Source organism: Salarias fasciatus, chromosome 9 (assembly GCF_902148845.1).
Source record: "Salarias fasciatus chromosome 9, fSalaFa1.1, whole genome shotgun sequence".
Lineage (NCBI taxonomy): Eukaryota > Metazoa > Chordata > Actinopteri > Blenniiformes > Blenniidae > Salarias > Salarias fasciatus.
Genome location: NC_043753.1, coordinates 1,093,905 through 1,117,585, shown reverse-complemented (window position 1 = coordinate 1,117,585; position 23,681 = coordinate 1,093,905). Strand labels below are relative to the sequence as shown.

General features: G+C 53.1%; 1 protein-coding gene across 8 annotated transcripts in view; it reads right to left on the bottom strand.

The window, feature by feature from the left end:
- The window catches only part of LOC115394055 (microtubule-associated protein 4-like), a 64,436-nt gene that overhangs the window by 34,825 nt on the left and 5,930 nt on the right, over window positions 1–23,681 (bottom strand). For 7 of the 8 annotated variants that reach the window (XM_030099190.1, XM_030099191.1, XM_030099195.1 and 4 more), the window contains exons 2-4: window positions 8,785–8,976; window positions 6,629–6,685; window positions 276–362 (exon numbers count right to left, since the gene is read on the bottom strand). In XM_030099190.1, the coding sequence (XP_029955050.1) occupies window positions 276–362; window positions 6,629–6,685; window positions 8,785–8,974 (334 nt within the window). In that variant the 5' untranslated portion in view covers window positions 8,975–8,976. The remainder of the gene's footprint in view (window positions 1–275; window positions 363–6,628; window positions 6,686–8,784; window positions 8,977–23,681) is intronic. The other variant, XM_030099194.1, reaches the window with a different exon arrangement.

Here is a 23,681-nt window from a genome sequence, read left to right as displayed (position 1 = left end):
GGAGGGGCACAGTGAGGACGGGGGTCCAGGAGGGGGGGCAGAGCACCAGGTGTGTGTGTGTGTGTGTGTGTGTGTGTGTGTGTGTGTGTGTGTGTGTGTGTGTGTGTGTGTGTGCGTGTGGACCCTCATGACCACACCGTCCCCCGATCCCTGGAAGCTGCTGGCCTGGCCCCCTGGTGGTGAGCGGTGGCAGAGCAGCGGAGCTCCACAGGGCTCGGTCCTGGGGCCAAAGGACTGATTCCTCTGCTCGGTCTGGATCCAGGAAGTCATCCTACCTGTCAGGAGGTCCGCCTGCTGCTCCAGTGGGCGTGGCCTGGCCTCCCCCGCCGCTGGTATCTGCCCCCCCGAGGTCAGCTGGTACCCTGCAGGGGCGGAGACAATCAGTCCACCTGTACGCCGACGACGCCTGTCTCTACGGTCCAGCTGGACGGACGGACAGACACTGACCACGCAGACAAACGCCAAGCCGCGAAGACAGACCCCGCCCCCACCGTCCCACCCCACCCCCCTCTGCCCCCCACACCCCGCCCCAGACCCCCCCAGACCCCCCAGACACCCCAGCACTCACTGCTGCCTCTGCTGAGCTGCTCTGTCTGTCTGGCAGGACTGCAGCCTCAGCTGTGAGCCAGCACACACACACACACACACACACACACACACACACACACACACACACACACACACACACACACACACACACACACACACACACACACACACACACACACACACACACACGATGGCAGAGGGAAAGTCTGGGGCTGGTGTGGCGATGTTTCATTGCCTGTCTGGTTCAAGTCCCGGGCCCACAGGCCACACACACACACACACACACACACACACACACACACACACACACACACACACACACACACACACACACACACACACACACACACACACACACACACACACACACACACACACACACACAGTGGACACTGTCCAGCGATGTGTGAGAGCTGGGACGAGGATTTTAAGGATGAGTCTGGAAAACTGAGTGATGGACGGAGGGAGAAGGACGAGGCAGACGAGTGGGTGGAGGAGGAGGTGGAGGGAGGGGGGGCGGGGGGGGGGGGGGGTGTTCGGAGGCTCCAGCGTCTCCCGGCGGCTGACACTGAGGCGAGCCGACAGGACGCCACCCAGAGTCAGACGAGCCTTCATGAATCGGAGGTTTGTGACTCGACTGTCTGAAGAGCTCCGTCAGCAGGGTCACCGTCTGACCCCACCCTGACCCCCGAGGTTAAAGGTCAACCCCAGCCCCGAGGTTAAAGATCAGCCTGAGCCCTAATGTTAAAGGTCAACCCTAGACCTGAGGTTAAAGATCAACCCTAACACTGAGGTTAAAGGTCAACCCTAACCCTGAGGTTAAAGGTCAACCCTAAACCTGAGGTTAAAGGTCAACCCTAACCCTGAGGTAAAAGATCAACCGTAACCCTCAGGTTATTGTTTTAACAAGTTTGTTTTGACATGAAGCTGAGAGTCTGAAGAAACGACTGATCAGAGCGGAGGTCTGGAGGAAGGCTGTGACCTCCAGGTGACCTCTGAGAGAGAGAGAGAGAGAGAGAGAGAGAGAGGGAGGGAGAGAGAGAGAGAGAGGAAGAGAGAGAGGGAGTCTGTGAGTCTCCAGTCTGTGAAAACCAGACCACAGCCCCCTCCCTGGGGGGTGGGGGGGGTGGGGGGGGGTGGGGGTGGGGGGGGTGGGGGGGGGTGGGGGGGTGGAGCTGGTGGAGCTGACGGAGCCGCAGGACGGTTCACTGAGAGGACGGAGCTGCTGGTTCAGGCGAGTCGACTGAGCAGACGATGTTCCACAGCGGAACAGCTTCATGAGACCAGCTGAGAACACGGAGAACACGGAGAACACGGAGAACGTCCAGCTGCAGAACTCTGCGGTTCTAAAGCTGTGGAACCGGAACAGAGACTCGGTCAGGTTCTGACTCGGTTCTGCTGAGATTCACCGGTTCTCCTGCAGAACGATCCTCCACAGGAGGAACCGGACGCTCTCCGTCCTGTTCTCTGAGGTTCCGTCCCTCATTTCCCCCGATGCCTTGCTCAGCGGCAGGCAGCAGTCCTGGATTCAAACCCGGGAGACCACGGCGACGTGGAGAACGGGAGAGGACGGCGCTCCAGCTGTGAGGTTCTCCTGAAGCTGGAACCAGAAACGTTCCTGAGGTTCCAGAGCAGCAGCTGGAGCAGGCGTGGAGGAGGCTTCTGGAGACGCTAACGGTTTAGCTAACAGCTAAAACTTTATTCTAGATCATCCGAAGAACGTCTGGAGGGTTCTCTGTTCTCCGTTCTCCGTCAGAACAGGTCGTCTCCATGCAGCCTCTCATCTGCGCTTTATTGTGAAAAGCCGCTGGATTCCAGACGCTGCAGCTGGACGGCGTTCTCCTCCTGGAACCTCCGACAACGAACCCGGAACAGACGAGGAGCAGAAGAACCCGGGAAGAACCAGCAGCCACACAGGAAGTGTTCCACAGCACTTTATTAGAACAGGAGGGGAACGCAGAACGAAGAACATGGACCTCCAGCAGGGAACGCCGTCAGACTGAGCTGAAGGCCAGGGAATCGAGCATTAAAGCAGGTCAAAGGTCAAAAAGACAAAATAAAAGACTGAAATGAGAACCATAAAGAAGCAGCTCAGTGCCGAGAGAAAGAGCACTGCAGTTTGGAGAACGTCACTGAGAACACAGCCGGAGCCGATCGCAGCTCCGGTCATTTCCTGCCTTCATGTCCGGACGTCACAAACACCTTTTCAAAATAAAAGCCCGGCTTCTCGTCCTTTGCAACGGAACAAAAACTACAGCCGGCGTGACGACAGGCGGAGAACCGGCATGCCGAGCCAGCAGATAACTACGTCTAGTACACAGGAAGTGGATCCACCTTTCAAAATAAAGGTCAGGAAACAGCAGTGAAGTGACAGAAAGACACAGATGATTGTTCACCGACTTTAGGTTTGAAGACAGGAAGTAGTGCAAAGCAGAGTCCAGGCTGTGTGTGTGTGTGTGTGTGTGTGTCCTTTCAGTGTGCGAGCGCGGACAGACCTGGAGTCCGTCGTACCTCTCTATTGCTTCTTTTCTTCATCAAAGTGGTGTTTCGGGGGAGGAGTCTATTTCCTGGACGGTTCGTTTCTCAGTAATCGGAGGAAAAAATTTGCCTTTCAGGAGGAAATATCTAAAAATGATCTGATTGTCAAGAGAGAAACCATCAGAGACACAAACGCTGCAGACGACAGAGGAAGATTTCAAATTAAAAGCATCCAACCGGCCTGACAGGAGTTCCCCGTCACGTAAACAGGAGACGATTCGGCCTGGTGCTGCAACAGGACGCCGCTTCCTGCTGCCCTTTCAAAGTAAAATGCCTGAAGAGTTTCACCTCATCTGTCTCCTCATCTGGGGCTCAAACCGGCAACCTCTGAAGCAGGGATACTCCGACACACGGCCCGATACTGACGCCGATACCGACACCGACATGAGAGAGACGAGAGATTCTGTCACAGTGAATGACGTTCTAACAGAACATGGAGAGAACACCGGACTGACTGCTGCAGCTGAGCTACACGCTAACCATGCTACATGCTACATGCTGCAGGCTACATGCTAAACATGGTGTCACGTGCACACAAGTGGTGAAGCACGTGCACGACCAGAGTCGATGCACGTGCACAGCGCGGTCATTAAAATACGGATTGCTTGCTTGAAACTCGTAAACTTGTAGAAACTCACACGATTGGCTCTGGAACCAGGAAGTGACGGTCTAGCCCCGCCCATTAGACGAAGTCTTTATAAGTTTCTTCACTGAAACACGGGAGGATTCTAACTGGTTTAACAGTAATTTCATGACTTATTGTACCTTTACAGTCTGACTGACACTCATTAACAGGCGGGTGGAGCTGACAGAGCGTCAGCAGCAGGCCGAGGTGTTCATGTCGCGTTTATATCATTAAATACGGAGGATCTGTACAGCATCTAGTGAGTACTGATATCGGTACTCGGTATCAGTACTCAGTATCGGTACTCAGCATCAGTACTCAGTATCGGTACTTGGTCTGGGCGGGCAGCTCAGCCTGGTATCGGGTCGTCCTCGCTCGTCATTCTGCTCTGACATTCCTTTGATGTGGACACGTTAAACAAAGAGAACCCAGTGGAGAACCCGTCAGAACGTTGAACCGTGTGTGTGTGTGTGTGTGTGTGTGTGTGTGTGTGTGTGTGTGTGTGTGTGTGAGAGACAGGGTGGCGGGAGGAGGTGCACAGAAGCGGATGTGCGGCTGATTGACAGTTGTCATGGCGATGGAGGCGGAGTCTAGTCCTCTGAAGCGTTGGGAAGAGAAGAGGAAGAAATGAAGAGGGGGTAAATGATGAAGGGAGGGGGTAAATGATGAAGGGAGGGGTAAAAAGAAATAAAGAAACGAAGGAATAAAGGAGGAGAAGAGTGTAAAAATTCCAAATGAACAAAAGGAGGAATGAAGAGAAAAAGGAAGAAAGCAGGTTAGTAAAGCTCCAGAGCAGAACACACACACACACACACACACACACACACACACACACACACACACACACACACACACACAGGTCCCTGTAGACCAACATCAGTCCAGATGTTCTGTCTGATGAAGAGAAAATCCAACAGGCTTGAATTCACCATGAGCCCCCAGAGACCCGGACCAGGTCCAGGAGACCCAGAGACCCGGACCGGGTCCAGGAGACCCAGAGACCCGGACCGGGTCCAGGAGACCCGGACCAGGTCGATCAGTCTTTACTGGTTCATAAGAAGATGCAAAACGTGCTGAAGGAAAACTGAGAATCCTCCGTTCCTTCATGCAGCAACATTCCTCTGCTGAAGACAGCGTAGCTTAGCTTAGCTTAGCATAGCATAGCACAGCATAGCTTAGCATGGCTTAGCGTAGCACAGCATAGCATAGCGCAGCGCAGCATAGCATAGCATAGCATAGCTTAGCGTAGCGTAGCATAGCGTAGCGGCTTTCGATCTGAGCTAGCAGTGAGCTGAAACGGAAGCACCTTGATTCTATTTTGTATTTTGGGACGTGGTTGAAATTTTTTTTTAAAGAACAAAAACAGAAGTAAAAGATAAAGATCCAGATAGCAGAGGGGCGTGGCTAACATCTGAATCAGGGGGCGTGGCTTTGTGTCATCATTCCCAGAAGCGTTAGCGGCGAGCAGCAGAGGAACGGCTGGATGTCCCTCAGCAGCCGTTAGCGCTGATCATCAAGTATTGATTATGTAAATGAGACCAGTTGCCACGGAAACATCCAAACAGCCTGGAGGGACAGATGCTGCTGCCAGCAGCTAGCTAGCTAGCTCTGTATTGCTACCGCTGGACCCGCAGCCTGAGGCAGCGGTTGATGAACTACCGGAGCGGCTTTGAGTAAAGCCAGGTTTACACTTGAACGATTCTGTTTCACGCATCGGCACGAATCGAGTCGCAAACTACTCGTACAGTGGCGCGACGTGGCGTGAAGTGTGCGTAAACCCGTCGTGACTGCGTGCCATGTCGGGACGAGAATTTTGAAATGTTCAAAATTTTGGTCACGACAAAATATCGTGACTGGGCCGTGAACTTTGCCCAACTGTCCGTGAACGCCTCGTGAACGCGTCGGGACGATGCGGGAGGATGCTGCCAGTCGTGGCCGCCGGCGAGGACCCGGAACAGGGCCCCATGCGGGGGATTTTCCACACACTGTCGTTGCAGCATCAAGTGTAGCGCCTTTAATTTGTCATTGAAACTGACTGATGTCAGCCGTCCGTCGGGGCCCCCTTCAGCTCGGGGCCCCAGGCAGCGCCTGTTCTGCTGCTCTTCACACAGAGCAGCTGCAGGTACAGGCAGTGACGGCGTCTCTGGCGTTCAGCATGTTGTCTGTTCCACTGCAAATCCAACAATGACCCGGGGTCGGGGAAGCCCCCTTTCTACTCGTATATGACGTGCGTAATTGCACGCACAACCACGTTGTGCCAATGCGGGAAGCTCGTAAACTATGCGAAAACTATGCGTGAATGCGTCGAGCCAGTTCGTGACACTGACGGGCGCTTTCGTGAAATGTCCGAGAGCTCGTGGTGAACGGTGCGGGAGCCTGCCGGTTCGTGACTCCAGATTGGCACGCCAAAAGTCGTGCAAGTATAAACCTGGCTTAAATGAGGGACTGGATTTCCATGGAGACAGAGCCCTCTGGTGGTTATAGAGCGCTACTGCTACAGAAGAAGATCACTGATCTCCGACGTCAGCTGTAACCGGTTCCACGGTTAGTGGTCCTGATTACGGCCAGTGGACGTCCCAGTGGACGGCCTCGTCTGATTGGCTCGCTGCGCCGAGCCGCCAGGTTACATCGCCCGTTCAAAGAACTTCTGTTCTGCAGTGTTCTCCAGTCTGCAGAGGGAACTCCTTCAGGTTCTCCACAGAACCACAAAGTCCGATCAGAACAGCAGCAGAACGTCCAGGACGGTCGTCCAACAGAACCAGAACCACACACACACACACACACACACACACACACACACACACACACACACACACACACAGACTCAAACTGAAGGAAAGGAAAAAAACGACCGAAGACAAAAAGTCGTGACGAAGGACGAAGACGACCGAGGAACGATGGACGGACGTCTCTTACCAGGTTTCTGAACCCCGTGAGCTTCCTGCTCTCCATTCTCCAATGCAGTACCCGCGTCTGCATGCACACACACACACACACACACACACAAAAACAAAGCACGTTACTCTCCGTCTGGCTGCTGATGGTTTGACGAGACAGAAAATCCGAATCAACCCAGAACCACTGACCCCTCGTCTCAGGCTGCCATCTGACCCGCGTGTGTGTGTGTGTGTGTGTGTGTGTGTGTGTGTGTGTGTGTGTGTGTGTGTGTGTGTGTGTGTGTGTGTGTGTGTGTGTGTGTGTGTGTGTCCGCCTGTTAATGCCACCACAGCGAGCCGGTGACGGTCCGTCAGGCGGACTGAGCAGTGTGACGCCCGACTGCTGAATCAGCCATCTTCTGTTTACTCTCTCACACACACACACACACACACACACACACACACACACACACACACACACACACACACACACACACACACACACACACACACACACACACACACACACACACACCAGGAAATAAGTCACCATGCACGTGCAGACACACACATGCTGCAGCTACGTGCACACTCTCCTTACAACACAACGGAACGAAGTGGAATAGCGAGACGCGGAGTCGACGGCTGTTCTAGAGATAGATGGAGCTGAACTGGGGACGAGGGACGGTGGACAGACGGATGGATGGACGAAGAGACGGACGGTACGATGGAGACATGGGCAGAAGGAGACGTGGACAGATGGACAGTTGGATGGACAGACGAAGTGTAGCTAGCTTGCGGCTGCAGCAGCAGAGTGAACCAAGCCGACCGAACTGCAGCTTCAGACTTTCATGTTTCAGCAGCTTGAATTTTACCTGCATCAGATTCTTTCACAGAGGAAACGAAAAGAAGAAACTGGAACTGATCTAAACGTCCCGGGTTCAGGATGAGAAGAACCGGATCACGAGACACATCAGCTGACATCAGGAAATCACGTCAACCGCAAAGATGGTTTCGAACCAGTGAGACGTCTGAATGACCGATGTCCTCTGATGGACGGATATGCAACTAGTGCCGAGTTCTCTGTTTCTATTAACACAGAATGAGGTCATACGAGGTGACATACGGTGATATACGGTGATATACGGTGATACACGGTGACATACGGTGATATACGGTGACATACGGTGACATACGGCGATGTCTTCGTATCGTGATCTGAGTGTCGTGATCAAATCGCATCGTGAGCCTTTTCAGTTGTTTCCACTCGAAGACGTCGCCGTAGAGACGAGGCTTCACGCTGTGCTCGAGGGTTGTGGTGACGGAGAAGGTGACGGAGAAGGTGACCCGGTTCGTCCTGCTGTGACCCGGTTCTCCAGTCACCTTGTTCCACCAAGAACGTCCAGGTGAGGACATGCAGACAGCCGTCATGCTGCAGCGGGACTGAAGGTGCAGCATGCAGGGGACAGACGGGGACGTCAAGAGCAGAGACAGCAGAGACAGCAGAGCCAGAGGACAGCACCCCCCCCCCCCACCGGTCTGCCTCGTCCTGCTGTCTGGCGCCCGGCGTGTCAGCACGTCTGCGTCCGTCCCGGCGGATCAGCCGCCTGTCACCGTCCGCCTGTCCAGCTGTCTCACCGAAGTGTCTGCCGTCCACAACGAGCCCCGCGGCCGAGTCAGCGGCCGGCCAACTGCCACTGCTCCTCCCGGGACCCTCAGTCAGCTCTGCTCACAGTGGAACCGGGTCCTGCAGGACCCTGGTCTCCACCTGGACCAGAACCGACCTGTGACCTCAACCCCTCCAGTGTGTGAACTGGACTAGACTGCTAGAACCTTCCAGGTCATGACCTCCAGTGGAACCCGGTACCGCAGTCCAGTCCAACCCAGTCCAGTCCAACCCAGCCCGGCCCAGTCCAGTCCAGTCCAGTCCAGTCCAGTCCTCCTCCGTCACCGTCTGCACATCTAAACGTCTCCGTTAGCTGTTAGTCATGTGACTGTGTGCTTTGCTCCTATTGGTCAGTGATCTCTGAACGGGTCGATTCTCTTCCTGGTTCTCTGCCAGCAGTCAGGATGGAGACAGTCCTGGAAAATAAACCCAGAGCAGCGGATCGGCACAGAACTGGTCCCGATCAGGACCGAACCGGTCCGATCCGCTGCTCCGAGGGTCCCGGTCTTCCTGGGTTCCTCGGTTCTCACCTGCTTTGTCGTCGTCGTCCAGCAGCGGGATGTAGTCCGTCTTCCCCACCGTCTCGCCGACCTGGTCCTCGAAGGTCTCCGCCTCCAGCTGGGCCACGAAGTCCCTCTCCACGCGGCCCTGGGGGTCCGGCTGGGGAACGCTGTCCGTCAGCGCGTCGCTCAGACTCAGGTCTAGCTCCGCCTCCGCCATGGCTGCAGACACAAGACGCACGGCGGTCAGCGGCGGCGGCACAGCGGTCGTATGGTGGCGGCGGTATGGCGGCGGTATGGTGGCGGTACGGCAGCGGTGAGCGGCGGCGGCGGCACGGTGCCTCAGTGTGAGGAGAGCACGTGACTCAGAAGGTTCCCGTGTTCGATCACGTCACATGGGTTCTGGATGAAACGAGGGTCTGAGAGGAGAATCAGGAAGTCGAGGTTACAGGAGGTCGGGCTGGAGAGAGGGAGCCAGGAAACAAATTACTCCCGATCCAGCTGCCGGACCCAGCCTCTGACCTCTGACCTCCAGGATCCTTTTCTCAGACACGCTGCAGTTTAACTGCGACACCGCCGACGGCCACCAGAGGGCAGAACGTCCCCTTCAATCTGGACCTGAACACAGAGGCAGCCCAGAGGGTTCCCCTTTACAGACCTGTCCTGATAGAACCCTGATCGAGTCCTGATAGAGTCCTGATAGAACCCTGACAGTCCTGATAGAGTCCTGATAGAACCCTGATAGACTCCATCACAAGGTTTTGTGATATTACATTTAAGTGAATTTCAAACATTAAAATGTTGAAGATCCGGTGATAAACAGAAACGCCGTCTCAGCGTCTGAAGACGGTCTAAATTCAACCACGCTGTGTAATTTGACACCAGCCTCCTCTGAGGATTCCTTCTCTTCATTGTCTTCGTCCAGCCTGTCCACAAACGCTTCGCTTGTAATTTGACACCAGCTTTATTATTGGAACCCGGAGAAACGGTAAACTCCGGCAGCATTCAGCAGCAGGTCAGAGGTCAGAGGTCAAGGCCAGTCAACACCATCCACCACCTGTAATTTGACACCAGACCCGACAGGAACACCTTACATCAGCTCAGTGGAACAAAGTCTTCATTTCTCCTCAGTTTACTGATCACTGTCCAATCAGAGAGACAGAGAGACAGCTATGTCACCAGGAGGAGGAGCTACATCACCAGAGGGAGGAGCTACATCATCAGGGGGAGGAGCTAGATCACCAGGGGGGAGGAGCTACAGAGGATCTTGCAGTAGAGCTGCTACTCCTCCACATCCAGAGGAGTCAGATGAAGAGGCCTCCTGGAATTCTGGACATGTCCCACCGTGGGGAGGACCCAGGGAAGACCGAGGACAGGCTGAGGAGACTATGTCTCTGGGCTGGACTGGAAAAGTCTCAGAATCCTCCAGGAAGAGCTGGAGGAGGAGTCTGGGGACAGGAAGTCTGGAGACAGAAAGCCTGGAGACAGGAAGCCTGGGGACAGGAAGTCTGGAGACAGGAAGTCTGGAGACAGGAAGTCTCGGGACAGGAAGTCTGGGCATCCCCAGTTAAGACTGCTGCCCCATGACCTGGTCCCAGATCAGCGGTCGAAGATGGGTGGATGGAAAGCTAAAATTTAACAATAGAAAAATGGTTAGCGTTAGCTGGTGGCTATATGTTTAGCGTTAGCTGGTGGCTACATGTTTAGCGTTAGCGCCCTGTGGTCAGTGGAAGAAATGACAGGCTGCTGTTTGCTCATATGAGCCGAGTGTAGGCCTGGGTGATTATATGATCGTGATTGTTGATCGCGATTAATTTCCAGTCGATCACGGTGATCAGCTGTGAGCACATTTTCTCGATCAGACAAGGCAGAAATGTGCGTGACCACAGCCAATCAAAGTCGGCTTTTTCCTGCTCAACTTCCGCCTGAAAGTTGTCTGAGAAGTAACCAGAGATGGAGCTGAACGTGGAGCCGAGGGCAGCGAAGCAGATGAAGTCAGCCATGCCTCGGCGTTATCCTCTGAAGATGAGGCTGCTGCTGACAGGAAAGGCTGCTCCACCCGCACCGCTGCTAGCGCTCCGCTGCTAGCTCACCGCTGCTAGCTCACCGATCCGCAAAGAATCTGGTCTTTTTAGTAGGAACTACTTGTGATACAGTTTAACTAACGATCGTTCAGTTCTTCCCTTTTACTGAAAAAACGGTGCATCGCATCATTGAACATATCTCCACGTCTTGCCGTGAACACTCTTCTTCTAACAACACGCAGAGAGAGCCTGCAGCGCTGCAGCGCCCTGCTTCTTCTGTGGTGTCTGTGTAAAATAAGGTTGAACATGCAAACAGCACCCCTAGTGGCATGAAGTGCAAATGCAGTCATGGCGTCGTCTGTGGCCGTGGTCTGAATGAGGATCTCCTGGGGTTACTCCAAATGTTTCAGAAACCAGAATATTTATCTTAACACGAATATTGACGGAATGTAAACGTAGCCAGCGTCGTCTTTTCAGGCCACTGCACCATACGAGCAACATTCCAAGAGGATAAAAACAATTACTTTTGTCTATTTTTTTGTGTGTTATTGTAGTTTTGTACTGCTACATTTTAAGTCTAATCTGTCCAATCTAGATTATTTCAATTTTGTACATTTGATGCAAGCATTAATGATGGCAGCAGCATATTTAGCATCAGAACTTGAAAATAACGTTTATATTCTAAAGCACCTTCATTATCCCCAGGCGGTTTCTTTAGTTTTTTAATCTTTTATAGCAACAAAAATCCTCAGGGCTGAAAACTGTCACACTTTAACTAACGATCGTTCAGTTCTTCTCTTTTACTGAAAAAAAACGGTGCATCGCAAGATTTTATTATCTTGGTGCTAGATTTTTTTTTTTCCATTTACTGCACTGTTAAGTGAAATTGTTCTTATTTTTCTATGTTTATATTATTTAATTTGCATTGCTATTTACTTAGTTTGTTAATAAAATGTTTAACTATTCTATACTTCTAGTTTTCAGTGCAGATGCTTTAAAACTGGTTTAAAAACAATATAACATATCGTGATTATAATCGAGATCGAATGATATGAAAAAAAAAATCGTGATCATTTTTTTTGCCATATCGCCCAGCCCTAGCCGAGTGTATAATCAGATACACAGTCAGAGATACAGTCAAAAGATACAGCCAGAGAAACAGTCAGAGGTACAGTCAGAGACACAATCAGATATACAGTCAGAGACAATCAGAGATACAGTCAGAGACACAGTCGGTTCCTCGATCAGGAGAGTGAAATGTGGATCACTGCATGAGCTGGAGAGTGGAGAGCAGGGTGTGTCTCCTTCACCACAAAGACATGTGAGACGAAACACTGCACTTCCATTTTTAACTCTTCCTTCAGAGTGAAGTGAGGCAGTGTGTGTGTGTGTGTGTGTGTGTGTGTGTGTGTGTTCCAGGTGGTCAGGCCCAGCCTCTGACAGGAAGCACCACAGGTCCACTCAGTGTTTCTCTTCCTGTTCAGGGAGAGTGGATGAAGTGGAGCTGGCAGCGTTGTCATGGCAACGGTCGGAAACACTCCGGAAACCCAGAGGAGGGAAACCTGGAGGACGGGCCGCTTCCACCCTGCCGACCGCCGGGGGATTGGGAGTGTGTGTGTGTGTGTGTGTGTGTGTGTGTGTGTGTGTGTGTGTGTGTGTGTGTGCCTGTGCGTGTGCCTGTGCGTGTGTGTGTGAGAGGGTGTGTCCACTTCTCAGCTGCCAGAGAAGCCGAGGTGAAGGTTAAGCTGGCTTCTAATCGGCCTTCAACACCACTGTTGTATGTAAACAGTGTCACAGCCGACCGTCAACAACCGCTGTGCACACCGGGACTGTCAACAACCGCTGTGCACACCCGGACCGTCAACAACCGCTGTGCACACCGGGACCGTCAACAACCGCTGTGCACACCCGGACCGTCAACAACCGCTCTGCACACCCGGACCGTCAACAACCGCTCTGCACACCCGGACCGTCAACAACCGCTCTGCACACCGGGACCGTCAACAACCGCTCTGCACACCCGGACCATCAACAACCGCTCTGCACACCCGGACCGTCAACAACCGCTCTGCACACCCGGACCATCAACAACCGCTCTGCACACCCGGACCGTCAACAACCGCTCTGCACACCGGGACCGTCAACAACCGCTCTGCACACCCGGACCGTCAACAACCGCTCTGCACACCGGGACCGTCAACAACCGCTCTGCACACCGGGACCGTCAACAACGGCTCTGCACACCGGGACCGTCAACAACCGCTCTGCACACCCGGACCGTCAGAGCTGCACACAAGAACTGGTTCATCCAGACTGGTCCAGAATGATCCAGACTGGTATAAAGCTGTTCTCCTGTGTGACAGCAGCAGAACGTCTCCTCCATCATGACCCAGTTAGCCTGTTAGCTCAGTTAGCCTGGTAGCTCAGTTAGCCTGGTAGCTCAGTTAGCCTGGTAGCTCAGTTAGCCTGGTAGCTCAGTTAGCCTGTTAGCTCAGTTAGCCTGTTAGCTCAGTTAGCCTGTTAGCTCAGTTAGCCTGTTAGCTCAGTTAGCTTGATTTGCCATTTGTAGCGCTGACTTCATGAGGAGGTGCTGGATGAACCGTTCAGTTCTGGGCTCGGAGCCCAGCAGGACAGGAGGACAGGGGGACAGGAGGACAGGGGCCCAGCAGGACAGGAGGACAGGAGGACAGGGGGACAGGGGCCCAGGGGGACAGGAGGACAGGGGGACAGGGGCCCAGGAGGACAGGGGGACAGGGGGACAGGGGCCCAGGGGTACAGGAGGACAGGGGGACAGGGGGACAGGAGGACAGGGGGACAGGGGGACAGGAGGACAGGAGGACAGGGGGACAGGAGGAAGCCTTCTACCAGGAGTGAATTCCGCCATGAAACCAGACTCCTGCCAGCTGCCGCTTCAAACCGAGCCGCCGAGCAAGGCAGCGCGGCCGCAACTGCTCCGAGGGACTATAATTATCTGCCAGATGCTTCGTCTGTGGTGTAACGAGGCTAAAAGAGGCAGGGGGGGGGGGGGTGGCCCCGCCCACTCTACTTCAGGCGGGAGAGTAGGCCCCGCCCACTCTGCTGAGATCAGGATGGAGATGAGATGTGTTCATGAGGTGGAGGTCTAGTTCTGACTGTCGACACTTGGGGGGGGGGGGTTCTGACTGTTGACGCCGTGGGGGGGGGGGGGGGGGGGGGGTGTTCTGACTGTTGACGCCGTGGGGGGGGGGAGGGTTCTGACTGTTGACGCCGGGGGGGGTTCTGACTGTTGACGCCGTGGGGGGTTCTGACTGTTGACGCCGGGGGGGTTCGGCGACCAAACTTTCGTCCGGCAGCTGAAGTGATTGTGGCTCCTGAACAATCAGAATACTGACCTCCATCTGATGAGGCTGATGAGTATCAGGGTTCAGGGTCAGGGGTCAGGGGTCAGGGTCAGGGGTCAGGATGGAACCTTATCAGAACACACTTCATCCTTAGCTGCTGCTTTTATTTTGACGGGGCCATTTCCTCTGCAGACCGTCTGTTTATGTTTCCTCTGACATGCAGAGACAGCTGAGCAGGGAGTTTCAGGCCACGCTCTGTTACACACACACACACACACACACACACACACACACACACACACACACACACACACACACACACACACACACACACACACACACACACACACACACACACACACACACCCGGTCTGAACTGCTGAAGCTGGATTCCAAAGTGCTGAAGCGTCGATACCGGAGTATCGATGTTGAGACTCCTCCCACTCCTGACAGGTGACACACAGGACTCCGCCTGGACGCTACGTCGCCTCCACCTCCTGACGCTGACGCCAAATGGCCAGAAATCCTCTGAGCGACTGATCAGTTCAGCTCTTCAGGTCGACTGATGGTTTAAATAAAGGTCGATGCTTCCTGATCTGATACCATGAGGCCGATACTCCGAACCGACCTGGTATCGGTATCGGTGCTGGTATCGGTGCATCCATCCAGTTCTCCTGTATTTAACAGTTGTGGTGCAGCGTCAGCAGGTGGAGGAGGTGAGGCAGGCGAACACAGCTTGACCTTCACTCACACCCAGTGAGCTGGCTTCTGAGCACAGCGGGGGGCCACGCCCACACCCCTCTGTCATTCCTCCGTCACCCCTCTGTCACTCCACTGTCACTCCTCTGTCACCCCTCTGTCACTCCTCTGTCACTCCTCTGTCACTCCTCAGTCACTCCTCTGTCACTCCTCTGTCACCCCTCTGTCACTCCTCTGTCACTCCTCTGTCACTCCTCAGTCACTCCTCTGTCACTCCTCTGTCACCCCACTGTCACCCCTCTGTCACTCCTCAGTCACTCCTCTGTCACTCCTCTGTCACCCCTCAGTCACTCCTCTGTCACTCCACTGTCACCCCACTGTCACCCCTCTGTCACTCCTCTGTCACTCCTCTGTCACTCCTCTGTCACCCCTGTCACCCCTCTGTCACTCCTCAGTCACTCCTCTGTCACTCCTCTGTCACCCCTCTGTCACTCCTCAGTCACCCCTCTGTCACCCCTCTGTCACTCCTCTGTCACCCCTCTGTCACTCCTCTGTCACCCCTCTGTCACCCCTCTGTCACTCCTCAGTCACCCCTCTGTCACTCCTCTGTCACTCCTCAGTCACTCCTCTGTCACCCCTCTGTCACTCCTCAGTCACCCCTCTGTCACTCCTCTGTCACCCCTCTGTCACCCCTCTGTCACTCCTCTGTCACCCCTCTGTCACTCCTCAGTCACTCCTCTGTCACCCCTCTGTCACTCCTCTGTCACCCCTCAGTCACCCCTCTGTCACCTCTCTGTCACCCCTCAGTCACTCCTCTGTCACTCCTCAGTCACCCCTCTGTCACTCCTCTGTCACTCCTCTGTCACCCCTCAGTCACTCCTCTGTCACTCCTCTGTCACTCCTCTGTCACCCCTCTGTCACTCCTCTGTCACCCCTCTGTCACTCCTCAGTCACTCCTCTGTCACCCCTCTGTCACTCCTCTGTCACCCCTCTGTCACCCCTCTGTCACCCCTCAGTCACCCCTCTGTCACTCCTCTGTCACCCCTCTGTCACTCCTCAGTCACTCCTCTGTCACCCCTCTGTCACTCCTCTGTCACTCCTCTGTCACCCCTCTGTCACCCCTCAGTCACTCCTCAGTCACTCCTCTGTCACTCCTCTGTCACTCCTCTGTCACCCCTCAGTCACTCCTCTGTCACTCCTCTGTCACTCCTCAGTCACTCCTCTGTCACTCCACTGTCACCCCTCTGTCACTCCTCTGTCACTCCTCTGTCACCCCTGTCACCCCTCTGTCACTCCTCAGTCACTCCTCTGTCACTCCTCTGTCACCCCTCTGTCACTCCTGTCACCCCTCTGTCACCCCTCTGTCACTCCTCAGTCACCCCTCTGTCACTCCTCTGTCACTCCTCAGTCACCCCTCTGTCACTCCTCTGTCACCCCTCTGTCACTCCTCAGTCACCCCTCTGTCACTCCTCTGTCACCCCTCTGTCACCCCTCTGTCACTCCTCTGTCACTCCTCTGTCACCCCTCTGTCACTCCTCTGTCACCCCTCAGTCACCCCTCTGTCACTCCTCTGTCACCCCTCTGTCACTCCTCTGTCACCCCTCAGTCACTCCTCTGTCACTCCTCAGTCACCCCTCTGTCACTCCTCTGTCACTCCTCTGTCACCCCTCAGTCACTCCTCTGTCACTCCTCTGTCACCCCTCTGTCACTCCTCTGTCACCCCTCTGTCACTCCTCAGTCACTCCTCTGTCACCCCTCTGTCACTCCTCTGTCACCCCTCTGTCACTCCTCTGTCATCCCTCAGTCACCCCTCTGTCACTCCTCTGTCACCCCTCTGTCACTCCTCAGTCACTCCTCTGTCACCCCTCTGTCACTCCTCTGTCACTCCTCTGTCACCCCTCTGTCACCCCTCAGTCACTCCTCTGTCACCCCTCTGTCACTCCTCTGTCACCCCTCAGTCACTCCTCTGTCACTCCTCTGTCACTCCTCAGTCACTCCTCAGTCACTCCTCAGTCACCCCTCTGTCACTCCTCTGTCACCCCTCAGTCACTCCTCAGTCACTCCTCTGTCACTCCTCTGTCACTCCTCAGTCACTCCTCTGTCACTCCTCAGTCACTCCTCTGTCACTCCTCTGTCACCCCTCAGTCACTCCTCTGTCACTCCTCTGTCACTCCTCAGTCACTCCTCTGTCACTCCTCTGTCACTCCTCTGTCACCCCTCTGTCACCCCTCAGTCACTCCTCTGTCACTCCTCTGTCACCCCGGTGGCTGCTTCACTCTGGGAACCAGACGGAGCTCAGGCGTCATGTGATCAAGACAGTTCCACAGAGTTTCAAACGATCTGCTACAGTAAACATGGTGGAACCAACGGTGAGGTCTGGAGGGTGTGTGTGTGTGTGAGTGTGTGTGTGAGTGTGTGAGTGTGTGTCCAGCTGTTGTCTCACTAATCTGACAGAGATGCTGTCAGCCACATTCCTCACAGGCCTTCAGTGACACACAGTCACTGCACGCACGCACGCACGCACGCACGCACACACATACACACACACACACACACACACACACACACACACACACACACACACAGTTTCGTACATTGGTGGTTTAGAGTTCCGTTTTCCTTCATAAACACCAGCAAATGTTGAGAAAAGGTTTTGAGGAATAAATAATCAGCTGATCTGTTCTCTGCTCCAGGAAGACCAGGACAGCGTCCCGGTTCCTGTCCCGGTTCCTGTCCCTGTCCCTGTCCCGGTTCCTGTCCCAGTTCCAGTCCCTGTCCCGGTTCCTGTCCCGGTTCCTGTCCCTGTCCCTGTCCCGGTCCCGGTTCCTGTCCCAGTTCCAGTTCCAGTCCCTGTCCCGGTTCCTGTCCCGGTTCCTGTCCCTGTCCCTGTCCCGGTTCCTGTCCCTGTCCCGGTCCCGGTTCCTGTCCCAGTTCCAGTCTCAGCCTTCAGGCTTTAAGGTTGGTTCTGAACAGTGTTAATTCTGTCAACGAAAACTTAAACGAAAACTATTCGTTGAAGACCCTTTATTCCGTGACTAATTTGTGACGAGAACGTAAATTTAATAAGTAATGAAAACAAAAACTAAAACAAAATCTCTGAACATCATGAACTGACCAGTAAAAATGTGACGAAAAAGCTGCCGCTGGCCGCCGGACGAGCTGGGTGACAACCGTCCTCACGCCGGCCTCACCGGCTCCGGTCCGGTCCGGCTCCGGTCCGCCTCTGGTCCGGCTCCGGTCCGGCTTCGGTCCGGCCCGCCTCCGGTCCGGCTCCGGTCCGGCTCCGGTCCGGCCCGGTTCGGCTCCGGTCCGGCTCTGGTCCGGCTCCGATACGGAGACGCAGCACCGCAGCAGCACTGTATTTTGCGGTGTTTCTCTTCTTCTTCTGTGATGTTTTACGGCAGCTTGCATCCCGTTGGCTGCATTACCGCCACCTGCTGGTCATTGTGATTGGAGCTTTTTTCTTGCAGGCTGTCATTTGTTGTAAGAATTTACAGAAAGAATCTGAAGTTCATATATGTAATTTTTTTCCAACAAGCCATAGATCTTCATATTTATGATACAACAGTTATATGATACATTCTAAGTTTAAATATCTAAACATAATTAAAGATCTGCTCACAGTGGAGTTTTTACAACGGCGACACGGATCCTTCTGCACTTCTGCTGCTGTGGTTTTATGTTGTGTTGTTTTTATGTGTATGTTGATGAAGCACTTTGCACTGTGCCCAAGACAAATTTCCTACTGGGACAAGAAAGTTTTCTATCTATCTAATTTACTACAGTACAACAAAACTGTCAAATTTCATCAAGACGAACCAGGAATGTTGTCACTAGGGGTGTGGATCTCCATTACTGTGGCGATTAGACATGCATCTCGATGCCCTGCCAACGACACGATATAATTTGCGACACACTGAATCCCTGCCGATACGATACTTACGATTAATCCCTGTTTTTGATACAAAACGACATGATTCACCCTCCATCCCAATTCGATACGATACGAGTCACCCCTCATCCTGATACGATACGATACACCTGTTTGCGATGCGATTTAATAAATTAGTTCCATCAAATGCAGTTCAATGTGAAGCAAAAAAATATATCATATGTTATCTATTAAGCAAACAAAAAAATAAGAAGATGGCAAATCATTCAGTATGTTAAAATAGGCTGGGTTTATTCCTTAGAAGTAGAAAATGGAACAAAAAAGTGCTTATTGTCTGAACAAATATTCCTTGTAATCTCTCTACCAGTACTATGTATGACTTACTACGTATTACTGTCCTGTAACAATAAAAGAGTAAAACAAAAACAAGTAAAAGACTATAAGATGCTTCTATGAGATGCTGTCAGTGTAAACGGTACAGTAACAGTAACACCACATCTCTCTCCATGAGTGGCTTCAACTGAGGCTTTGCAGCGTCCGTCTCCTCGTCTCCCAGACAGTTCAGAAGCTCGGCCTTCTTTACAAACAACGTTCGTCTTGTCAAGTTTTCCATCTTTCTTGTTAAATCTATATTACTTCTAAACGATGGATTTGAACTCTGAGGGTGCGTTAAAAGACTACTGGAGGATTCTCCGCTGCATGCGCGGCTCCCTCCATGAGGACGGTCGGGAGCGCGCACGTCAGCCGCATGTCAGTTTGTTTACATCTGCGCAGCTGGAGCTTCGTCTTTTCGCAGAGGATTGAAACACATCTGTAATCATGTCGGACTCTTCATCAGTCAGTAATAACCCTTTGGGAATCACGTATGAGCGGACGAGCGCGCACAGGGCGGCGACTCGACGTGATGTGTCATCACGCTAACGCAGTCCCAGATTGACTGGCATCGTGACTGACCAAGTACGAGTTGGAACCATACAGCGCTGATTGGTTCGCAGGATCCTCCAGTATGTCTTTAAAAATCTGACTCTCTTGTAACGTAGCGCTGCCGCTGCTGCACTCCGCCATGTTGTTGTAACTTGTAGCACAGTGTGTGTGTGTGTGTGCGCGCATGCGCATACGGCTTCCATTCGTCTTTGGGAATGATGGTGCATTCAAGACGCCTCGGAAACACAAGACAGAAGGCAGTACAACGTGTAAAAACCGATGCAACTTTGAAGATTACCGATTAGGCACAGAGCGAACGATGCATCATGACTATGAGGCGTCATCGCATCGATACACACTGAATGAATCGATACACTCGTATCTCCATCAGCCTCCAGCAGCCGGAGAGCCGGAGGGTGGAGGATCAGCTGGAGGGAGGAGGATCAGCTGGAGGGAGGAGGAGGATCAGCTGGAGGGAGGAGGAGGATCAGCTGGAGGGAGGAGGATCAGCTGGAGGGAGGAGGATCAGCTGGAGGGAGGAGGATCAGATGGAGGGAGGAGGAGGATCAGCTGGAGGGAGGAGGATCAGCTGAAGGGAGGAGGATCAGATGGAGGGAGGAGGATCAGCTGGAGGGAGGAGGATCAGCTGGAGGGAGGAGGAGCAGCTGGAGGGAAGAGGATCAGCTGGAGGGAGGAGGAGCAGCTGGAGGGAAGAGGATCAGCTGGAGGGAGGAGGAGCAGCTGGAGGGAAGAGGATCAGCTGGAGGGAGGAGGATCAGCTGGAGGGAGGAGGATCAGCTGGAGGGAGGAGGAGGACCAGCTGGAGGGAGGAGGAGGATCAGATGGAGGGAGGAGGAGGATAAGCTGGAGGGAGGAGGAGGATCAGCTGAAGGGAGGAGGATCAGCTGGAGGGAGGAGGAGCAGCTGGATCCTCGGCTCTGTAGTACCGATACCGTACCGATACCATGCTGTTTGAAAAGCACTAAAGAAAGAGCCAGAATTATCCAGAACTGTCCCGTCCTGCGCCTCGGCCACCACTTGGGGGCAGTGTTGCTGTTTGCTCCCGCCCGGTGCTCCTCGGTGGTGTTGAGATGGTTTTTCTCCCGTCTACCACACGCCGTGTTTTTTGGCCATAAGACGCATCAGAAGCTAGAAACTCGGCGTCCAGCGTGCGATGGAGGACCAGCTGGAGTCCTGACGCTGCTTCACTGAGCTGCAGAACTGACGGAGACTTCTGGAACTTCTGGAACGTTTCAGGAGTTCTTCCACCAGGAAGACAACGAGACGACATCATTGTTTCTCTGCCGTTACCGTGGAAACGAACGTCACTTTCAAAACTTCACCGTGAAACTTTTCTGAAACGAACGTCGGGTTTTCAGCTGAAACTCGGCGTGAAGACAGGAAACGAGCCGCCGGGCGGCAGCCTCCAGCCGGACCGCTGCTCCTCCCCTCAGCAGCAAGTTCAATCCAACTGCAGACCTGAGGTCAAAGCACAAGTCCCTGATGGGACCTGCAGGACCAGCTGAAACGCACACGCACGCACGCACGCACGCACGCACGCACGCACGCACGCACGCACACAAGCAGCAAATTAAAACTTTCATTTCCACCTTGTCATCAAATCCGTCTTCTGCATTCAACACCGTGGGATGAGCTGGATGGAAATAGAGTGACGTGAGAAAACACACACACACACACACACACACACACACACACACACACACAACACACACAACACACACAACACACACACACACACACACACACTGGCCCTGATAGAGAAGTGAGCATATGGGCGTTACGTAACAGGAGCTCTTCTGCTGGTCGTTCATAATGAAAACTGTGATGAGCATGAATGATGCAGGAGTGAGTGTGAGTGTGAGTGTGTGTGTGTGTGTGTGTGTGTGTGTGAGGGCTTTCCTGTGTAAACACAGAGAGTACACGGTGAGGAGGAGAGGACAGATGACAGGATTCCTTCCAGCTGGACGGTTTCACAGACGAACAAACATCAAGCAAACGAGAGACTTTAGCAGTCTGGAGTCCTGAAAGATCAATGGATTTGTTTTTTACTTCCTGTTTACCACTTCCTATTTAAAACTTCGAGATCCCTACTTCCTGTTCACTGCTTACTATTTCCTGTTTATTGTGATCTGCTTGGTGTATACTACTTCCTGTTTACTACTTCCTGCTTGAAGTTTACCACTTCCTGTTTAAAACTTCGAGATCCCTGCTTCCTGTTTACTACTTCCTGCTCCCTGCTTCTAGTTTACCACTTCCTGCTAACTGCTTCCTGCTTCCTGTTGCGAGGATTTTGGGCGTGTGAACGAGGCCCGACTCCTCTGAATCTCCGACTCTTCCTCAGCTGATCACTGAACTGATCAGGACGAGGTCATTTATCATCAATACCCACAGATTCAGACTGATCTGTGTGCGCGTGTGTGTGTGTGTGTGTGTGTGTGTGTGTGTGTTGCTCTCACATCTACCCAAGAGCCTTTTTGTGGAGACACACAGCGGGTCTGTTTGAGAGCCGATTAAAAGGGTTAGTGTTTGATGTGTGTGTGTGTGTGTGTGTGTGTGTGTGTGTGTGTGTGTGTGTGTGTGTGTGTGTGTGTGTGTGTAAGACATCACTACCTGCCTGTCTCGCTAATGGAGAGCAGCAAGTGCTGAATTATAAACGCATGTTGTGTATGTGGTTCTGTGAGTGGTGTGTGACAGTGCGCGTGCGCACGCACACACACACACACACACACACACACACACACACACACACACACACACACACACACACTGTGTGACTGAATGTGCCTGGTGTTCTCCCCTGCGCTCGCCCACTCTCTCACACACAGACACACACTGAGTATTTCTTTGCTCTATTGTTGCAGAGCAAGGCCTTTACACATCGCAATGGAATGCAAAGCAGCGCGCACACACACACACACACACACACACACACACACACACACACACACACACACACACACACACACACACAGACAGAGGTCAAGCTCTAATCCCAAAACAAACAAAATCTGACACACACAGTGGGGACGGACATGTCAGGGGTGTTCAGCCGTGTGCGTGTGTGTGTGTGTGTGTGTGTGTGTGTGTGTGTGTGTGTGTGTGTGTGTGTGTGTGTGGGAAGCAGTTAGTGCGGGCTGACTGCCTGCACAGAGCTGGAATCAGTGTTATCTCGGCTGTGTTTGACCTCTGGGTGACCTCTGCGCCGAGGCTCATGGGAAACGCTGGACGTTCCCACTTTTACTCAACGTGACACTTTTTAGTGGAATCCTTCTTCGAAAAGCGGCGCAGAAACCGACGTCTGGTTAGCCGAGCTCAGAGCGCTGCAGCTAGCCGCTAGCATGCTAACCTGCTTCTAGCGGAGCTTTTAATCTGAAGGTCCACCTCGGCTAACGGGAGTTAGCACTGCAGCTAGTAGGGTTGGGCGGTTTCCAAATTTTGATACCGTCATACCGTCTCCACATTTCGCCCCGGTATCCGGTATTACCGTGACTAATTAAAAAAATACAACTCAAGGCTCAGACGGCATCAGCAGACTGCTGGCTGGTCCCCACACCGTTCAGAACTGAAGACCAAACACTGATAATGAAACAGCAACATAATGTGCAAAATATTAACAACTTTTATCAGCAACAGCTTAAAAAGTGCAAATACAACAAACAATTAGCATAACCATCCAGAACAGTTTTTGCACCGCGCAGAACAGTTAAATTCAGTCACCTTCGTATTGCACAACTTACAAACGGCCTCGTCAGCACACCGCTCTCTCTTCTCGTTAGCTCGGAACCCGAAATACTGCCGGTCCGCTGCAGTCCTGGTCTTCTTTGGGACCAGGTCACTGCGCGACTCGCCATCTTGCTCCCGCTCTCTCTCTCTCTCTCTCTCTGTCTCTAGCTCTCGCTCCCGCACTGTCACGTGATGACGTCATGTTCATAAACTTCATCAAACTCCATGTTCTTCCCACGTCTGAGCTTCGAACAGCAAAAACTTTTTTCATCCTTAGTTTGTTTTATTTAAATCAGATTAAAGCTAATCAGATTAAAAATAATC